The sequence below is a fragment of the Pezoporus occidentalis genome, unplaced genomic scaffold, assembly GCF_034315485.1.
Source record: "Pezoporus occidentalis ecotype Australia unplaced genomic scaffold, CSIRO_AGI_Poc_V1 ctg198, whole genome shotgun sequence".
Taxonomy (NCBI): Eukaryota; Metazoa; Chordata; class Aves; order Psittaciformes; family Psittacidae; genus Pezoporus; species Pezoporus occidentalis.
Genome location: NW_026913833.1, coordinates 848,855 through 856,825, shown reverse-complemented (window position 1 = coordinate 856,825; position 7,971 = coordinate 848,855). Strand labels below are relative to the sequence as shown.

At 60.3% G+C, this 7,971-nt stretch overlaps 1 protein-coding gene across 1 annotated transcript; it reads right to left on the bottom strand.

The window, feature by feature from the left end:
• Positions 1-6,164: 6,164 nt before the first annotated feature.
• Positions 6,165-7,706, bottom strand: FOXD3 (forkhead box D3). The gene has a single exon (XM_062617512.1). It carries the CDS (start codon positions 7,486-7,488, stop codon positions 6,280-6,282), a length of 1,209 nt encoding a protein of 402 aa, XP_062473496.1. The 5' UTR covers positions 7,489-7,706; the 3' UTR covers positions 6,165-6,279.
• Between the last annotated feature and the right edge of the window lie 265 nt (positions 7,707-7,971).

Sequence of the window (7,971 nt, the reverse complement as noted above, 5' to 3'; positions counted from 1 at the left end):
AACAAATTTCATCCTAGATTATGGTTTCAGATATTCAGGTTGTGTTTAAAATACATGAACACTTGGCAAACATACAGTATTTCATATTACCAGAGCTGGCTTTCCTTCCTTGATGTCCTTCCAGTACAATACCGTATGGAATACCGATTTCCACTCTCCCAGCCATTTTTCAGTTGAGTGCAAACTACTTGGCTGTCCTGGTCCCGCTCAGATCCGCTGGAATTCCAGGAACTGCCATTTGTGAGTGTTGCTCCAGGCGGGATGGTGTGAAGAGGCTGGAAGTTTGTAGTCTTCTACAGGTGAACATACAAGTCATGCTGTTCTACTGGCCCGTGGAGGTGTCTGGAGTTATTATGCTGTTGAAAATGGTGGATTATGATCATCAAATGTATATATTTTACCTAGATCTGTTAGATTCAATCACTCAGATTGCTGCGAAGTAAAACAGGTCCATTTTAGGGAGTTAATGAGATCCTGAGGGAGGTCTGGAGATATCTGTCAAATAAGCAGAGTCCTAACAATCCATCAACACCAAACTGGGAGAGGGGAAGAGTTACAGCTCCTGAACCCTGCTGCAGCTCCAGTCTGACTGAAAACACGCGATGCAAAGCGAACTCCCAGCCTGAACAGGGAGGGGAAATCACCAGCGCAGGTTCCTGTTTCAATTGCTCCTCTCCCAACCCCTCTCTTCGTTCCTCCCTCTCCTCCCTCCACGATTTTCCATGCCTGGAATTCCCTAATCGCTAGGCTGGGGAACCCCAAGTCTATGAGCGTTGCCTATGGGCCCCTACTGCAAAATAAACCAGGAATCCTTAGGCTTTGCCTGGCAGGTTATCGATAGTTCGTTCGGTCCCGGGGCCGGTGTGGGAGCGGGACGGGGGCTGCCCGTTCCAGTGCGTTACTAGGATTAGCTCCTTGTTGGAGGGTGAAATCATTCCCTTCCCGGGAAAGCTTTTTTATTGAGTGCTTTCTAAACACTCGCCTCGCTCCCATCGCCTGGAATCGAGTCCCTGTCACCAGTGTTCCCGAGGTGACATTGACCAGATCAATGACTGGAAAAGGCGTTAAGGACACATCGACGCGGCGGGGCTCGGCTTTAGCGCTCGGTGGTAAAGAGAAACCGGGAACGAGCAGCTAAACGGCTTTCCTTAACCCTTGGCGTCCTCGGGAGGCTCCCGCTGCCTCTCCCGATGGAAAGCCGAGCGGTGGCGAGGGACATAACTCCCGGGTATTCCAGAAATTTGGAGTGAAATGCGGTCGGAATAAAGAGGCAGCCCCAGGGAGGGCAGGAGGGAGCGCTCGGGGAGCCTGCGGCCATCCCGAGTTCCAATCCGGCTCCTTTAGGATTTAGTTTCGGAGCGGAGCAGGCGGGATAACAAACTCCGGAGACGTTTTTAATTGCAGATTCACGATCTGAGCTTTTCCCGGGTTCCCGAGGCTCTCCCTGGCGAGAACGGGGGGAAAGGCGTTTGAAACCTCTGCCCTTATCCTCAGGGAGGCTGGATTTGTTGTTGCTGTTACTATTATTATTACCGTTGTTGGCGGTTTCGTTATTATTTACTACTAATATTTGCTATTAATATTATTTTCTAATATTATTACTACTATTATTATTTTCCCTGAAATATTAGCACTTAATGAAGTAAGACTCGAGTTTTGGGGTTCTTTTCTTAAATCCCTGCCGTCCTCTGACGCCCTCGGCTCCCGGCTCTTCCCATTTAGCTAAAGCTCCAGAAAACTGGGATTTTCCCGAACCGGGAACCGAAGGAGAACCTCCTTTTCCATTTCGCCACCTTACTAAAGCAGCGAAGCGCCTGGTTCCTCACCTTGCTTACCCAATCCTGCCTTCATAAAGTTTACTTAGTTATATCAATAGATTAAATGTCACGTTTAAAATGGAAGGGGAAGGTTCTCCCTTACTGCCCTGTTTTCCATTGCTGATTTAGAAAAAGGCAGGATTAGCATGGATATTGCATTCTCAAGGACCTCGCCACTATTAAATAGACTGTTAAGTGCATTTTATGGCTGAAGAGCCCGTTCCCAGCTCAGTCGGGAAGACGTGCTAAGTTCATCTCTGCCTCCTACATTGAACAGTCACTGACTACAACGCTTCCTGCGGATGGAATTCCTCCGCTCTGGAGCTGCTCGGTGCATAACGCTTCCTGGTTTAGGGTTAGTAAAAGGTAATTCAATAAAACTCCCTGGAATAGAGGTGTCGCCATTGGAGAAATCCGCTCCGCGGGGTGCGGCCAATTGCACGGCAGAGATTTAAGCGGGCGCGTATCAAATGGGATGCGCTGAACGCTCGGGCCGAGCCCCGTCCGCAGCAGCCCCGAAACGGCGAGGCGGCTTTTCCGTCCCGTCCCCCCCCGTCCTCCCCCACCGGGAGCGCACACGGGAACGTCTGCCATACCTCCCCACGAGAGAAATTCCCATCGAATTCCCGGTCCCTCGGGAACCGCCAGAGGAAAACCCGCCCCCCACGTAAAGCAGAGTCTCCGGTGGGCTTTTCCCGGTAGTGAGAGACCCTCGCGGAGGATGAGAACGGCGATTCCCAACCGGAGCTTCTCCCCCCTCCACCCCGTGTGTTCCCGGCCTTGAACATGGGGCCGGCGGCTGGGACCGGTTCGGGCAGCGCAGGGGGTTTGCGGGGCAATCTCCCCCCGGTTCCCCCGGCAGGGACGCGAGGCAGCGGGGAGCCCTGAGCCTCCCGTGGGCAGTGCCTCCGGTGCCGGATTCCTCCCGCACCCCTCCGTGGGACAGCCCCAGGAGCGGCGTCTCCCCCTGGGACGCTCCCGCCGGTGCCTCCGGTCTCAGCGCTGCCCTTCCGCAGCACCGGGGCTCTGGGGCTGGACACGGCCGCTGCCCAGGAGCTGCCTGCGGGGCTCGGGGGCTGAAGGGCAGACACAGCCGAGCTGTGGGGCTCCGTCCTGAGGAACAGCCTCCATGTGCAGTGAATACATTGATGTTAATGATTCAAACAGACGTTTTCCTGCCTTTTCCAACGCTCCCCGCGATCTTCCAACACCCCTTAGCCAGCAACTTTCCGCCCTGCCTAGAGGGGGATTGATCATAAACGGGGCGGGGGGAGCGCAACTTACGAGGCCGCGCAAACGAGAAGGTGCCCCGGGAGAGCCGCAGCAGTCGAGGACACGGCCCTGCTGAGCCCGATTCGTTCCTTTTGCAAACAAAAAAGTGCGGTTTAGATTAGAGCCAGGTCCTGTCTCCATAAATAATGGAGAGTCAGAGGGTGCCTGGCTGCAGACGCTCATTTTCATACAGTCGTAGGATCCCATAATGGTTTGGGTTGGAAGAGACCTTAAAGCTCATCCAGCTCCAACCCCTGCCACGGGCAGGGACACCTTCCACTAGAGCAGCTTGCTCCAAGCCCCTGTGTCCAGCCTGGCCTTGAGCACTGCCAGGGATGGGGAACGTTTTCCCCGTGTTTAGGATCCGGTTACTTTCAATGCACCCCAGGGACCGACACGACACCTCTTATACTAACGGGCATCTGTCACCGACCGTGTCGGGTTTTGCCATACGCGCCGGGCACAGGTTTGTGGAAGAAGAAAGATCAAGAAAACGGCTGCGGAAACTTCACCGGGAGACGCTGTCTCCGGTTTCCCCGGCCCGGCCCGCTCCGCCGTGCCGCCGCACGCAGTGAGAGCCGGTTACGAGCCCTCCCCGCTTCGGGAACCGGCTTCTGGCTCCCTCGTCCCGCCGTGCAGGAGCGCGCCCATCCCGGGCACCGGCCGAGCTCCCGGCCCCAGGGGTGAGGGGACCCGGTCCCCGCGGGAGCCGCCGCGCCCCCTGCAGGCCCCGCCGCGCCACTGCAGCCCCCCCCGGCTGCTGCCGCCACCGGGAGCCCTCACCTGCCCGCAAGGCCCCCGCTGACGCTCCCGGCCCCGCCGCTCCTGCGGGGAAGCAGCGGGCCCCGCGGGAGGCGGCCGCCGGGAGGGGGTCCATGGCCGCTGCATCCCTCCTGAGCCCCGCGCCCTCCCGGTGCTGCCGAGCAGCCGCCGCCCCTTCCCCGGGAAAGGCTTCCCCAGCGCCGCAGGGTCCTGCTGGAAACGGGGACCGTTGGAAAACAGGGGGTGAGGAAGAGAGAACGGAGGTAACGGGGGGGTTGGGAGGGGAGAGGCGCTTCCCGGGGCCGCGGCACGGGGAGGGGGAAAGTTGCCTGCGCGGCGCAGATGCCGAGCCCGAGGTATTGCTGCTATGCGGGGAAACATGAGCGAGTAATTTTATAAGTAACAAAGGCTGGGGTGGAATGAGCCCCGCTCACCCGGTGTCCTCTGGAAGCCCCGGGCCAGCGGCTTCCCGAGCCGAAACGCGAACTCCGCGGCGGCTCCTTCCCCTTTTCCCAGGGGTATCCGGCCCTAAATATAGAAATAACCTCGGCGGCTGCCCGACCCCCCCCCCCCCCCCCCCCGACCATTTGCTGTTTGCGCAAACCCGATGAGGCACAACTGGGAAACGACTTGTTACCCATGGAGCCGCCCCCAGTAAGACCCAATTCGGGGGGACACCCCCCCCTTGAACCCTCAGGTGAGGCCCCCCCTTCCCTTCCAGCCCATCACCGTGGCCTTATTAAAGTTCAACCTCCCCCCTCGCCGGGCCGCTCGTTTTATTTTAGTCTCTGTCTGCCGAGGTCTAAATATTTCTTTAGGATGAAATAATATTTACCGCTTACCGGGCCGCTTTTATTTACTATTGGGTTCAATCCGCGGCTCCCGGCGTGAAATGAGCGCCTCGGCCGGTTCCTCATCCCGCCGCATCCCGCCGCAGCCGGTTTTCCTAACAAAGACAGCGAATTATTTGGGCGGAAAAAAAATGAATATCTATTAAAAAAAAAAACAACACCCCAAATCCATCAAGGTTTTAAACCCCCAACGTTTTACGAGGCAGAGAATAAAGTGTCAAACACGGTCCGAGGGAAACGGTGCCCGAGATTAAACCCTACGGAATCCTACAGATCTATTCCTTTTTCATTTCAACCCTGGCGCTGTCTTTATTTTACCCCCGTGAATGCAGAGAAACACACACAAATACACTGCGTTCCGAACGTTCGCAGCAGGTTTAAAACTCGGTTAGGAGGAATTCGCTGGGAAAGGCCGTTCCCACCCGTGGGAACGCGGAGCCGCTTCCTTAACCCCGCTTATTCCCCCGATTTAAACGAAAGATCCGCGCTCGGCCACGGCTCGATTTTCATTTTATCGCCTCCCACCCTGCAGAATAAATCCGAAACGTTGCTTAAATCGCCCCAACGGCTTTTCTTTTCCATCATTTCCCTTATAATCAGCCCCAAAAGCCAACCGCGAGCGTACCTATTCCGGCTGAAAGGGGCAGATCCCGCAGCGCCGGGATGCGGAGCCGAAGCCAGGCTGGGAAACATGAATACACCTAAAGGAAAAATCCCGACACGGAGCGGGGGCCGCGGATCCACCGCGCAAGTTTTAATACGCGAAGGATCGGGCCGATGCCGATGCCGCTGCGCGGCCGCGGATGGAGCATCGGGACCGGCGGGAGGTGGGAAGCCCGGCCGCATCGCTGAAGCTCGGCGGGAAGGGGAGAGCCCGGCGCTCCGCGGATGCGCATTTCCAGCCTCCGCGGGTGCGGAGCTGGTCCCGCGGGTGGGTGCGGAAAGATGCGCGCTCACACAAAGGCGGGCAGAGCAGTTTAAAAATTTATTTACAAAGTTGTGTACAACACGAAGGGATAACATTTAGAATACATATATTCATCCATATATAAACAGGCTTTATAATAGAGTGACAGCGATCGCCTCCTGGATTCCTTTTCTTTCGCTCCAATTTTTTTTCTCGCCCGTTCAATATTTAAAATTTCCCCCGTTTATTATTATTATTTTTATACATTTTTTTCTTTTTATTTTTTTCCTCCCTTGGTTTTTTTTTTTTTTCGTTTTATTTCGGATAAAACCGCTCGGAGCGCCGGAACCTTCAAAAAAAGTGAAAGTTCGCAGCTCCTAATGGCGACCCTCATCCGCCTCTTTAGAAAAATAAAAACCCCCAAAGCAACGTCAGTGATTTTTGATACAAATATGTACAAGCGGCGGGGGCCGGCAAACGGGGGGGAACACGGAGGGACGGTGCCCGCTGCGCCCCGAAGGGGCGGCCGGAGCTGCTCGAGGCTACCGGATCTCCCTCCCCGCGGCTGCGGGATGGCCCTCCCCGGGGCTACCGGTTCTCCTTCCTCAGGGCTACCGGCTGTCCGTGCCCGGGGCTACCGGATCTCCCTCCCCGGAGCTACCGGCCTGGGCTACTGCGCCGGCCACTTGGTCTGCACGGCGGCGGCAGGGGCCGCGGGCTGCAGGAACTGCCCCGCGATGATGTTGGTAGGCACGCTGAGGATAGGGGCGATGGCAGCGGTGGTCCTGGCCAGCGCCAGCGGTTGGTGGGCCATCAGGGCCGACTGCACGGTGACGGGCGGCCGTAGGAAAGTCTGGGCGCTGGCGGCCGAGCTGGCGGCCGGGACGCCGATGATGTTCTCGATGCTGAAGGACGGGCGGCTGCTGGGCTCGGATTTGACGATGGAGCCGGCGGCGCCCAAGCTGTTGAGCTGGAGCTGGAGGCTGGGGCTGAGCTGGGAGTTGAAGGCTTTGCGGCTGAGCTCGCCCGACGGCAGCAGCGGCACGGCCGGCGGCAGCATGGGCCCCACGGGGGGGATGTAGGGGTACTGCAGAGCGGCGGCGGCGGCCGCGGGGTGCGTGTAGGCACCGGGGTGCAGCCCGTAGGGGCGGCCGTAGGGGCCGGCGAGGCCGTAGGCGCCGAAGCCCTGCATCATGAGCGCCGTCTGGTCCCGCAGGTGCTCCTGCTGGTGCCGTTTGAAGCGCTTCCTGCGGCGGAGGAAGCTGCCGTTATCGAACATGTCCTCGGACTGCGGGTCCAGCGTCCAGTAATTGCCCTTGCCCGGGTTGCCGGGCTCCCGAGGGATCTTGACGAAGCAGTCGTTGAGGGAGAGGTTGTGGCGGATGCTGTTCTGCCAGGCGGGGAACTTCTCCCGGTAGTAAGGGAAGCGGTTGCTGATGAACTCGCAGATGCCGCTGAGCGTCAGCTTCTTCTGCGGGCTCTGCAGGATGGCCATGGTGATGAGGGCGATGTACGAGTACGGCGGCTTCACCAGGCTGCTCTTGGGCTTGCTCTGCCCCGCCGCCGCCCCGCCGCCGCTCGCCCCCTCCTCGCCGCCCCCCTTGCCGCCCTCGGCCGCGCCGCCGGGGGCCGCCCCGGCCGGGCTAACGCTGCCGCTGCTGCCGCTCTCCGCGCCCGCGCCCACCTCCGCGGGCAGCGCCAGCTCCGCCGCCTCGTCCAGCGGCAGGCGCGGCAGGGCTGCGGGGCTGCCGGCCTCGCCGTCGCTGTCCTTGCCCGGCCCGTCGTCGCCTTCTCCCACCACGTCGATATCCACATCCTCGGCCGCCGGGACGGCGGGCCCGGACATGTCGCTGGCGCTGCCGCCTCCCGACAGGGTCATCCCCGCTCGGCGGACGGGGCGCGGCGGCGGCTGCGGCGGCGGGGCCTCCCTCCCGCACCCGGCGGCGGGGGGGGCAGCCCCCGCGCCCCCCTCCCGCCGCTGCTCCGACCGGCCCCTGCGGCTACCCCCGAGCGGACCGGCTGCCCGCCGCCGCGCCGGCCCCGCGGGGCATGGGGCGGCCGCGCCCGCTCCTCTCCCGTCCGCCGCGTCCCGCGGCGCGGGGCTGCGCGGTCACCTCCGGCTGCGCGCCCCGCTCCCGCCGCCGGGCATCGGGCGTCAGGCGGCGATGCTGGCTCCCGCCCGCCGCGATGCGCGCCCGCGGGCGCCGGGCATGGGGCCGCCGCCGCCGCGGCTCCGCGGGCACCCGGCGCTCCACCGCTCCGCTCCGCGGCCCCACCGCGCTCGGCCCGGCGGGGTTTGGGTCTCTTTGCTCTTTTCACCCCTTTTCCCCGGGCTGGGCTTTTTCCGCCCCCCCCCCCCCCG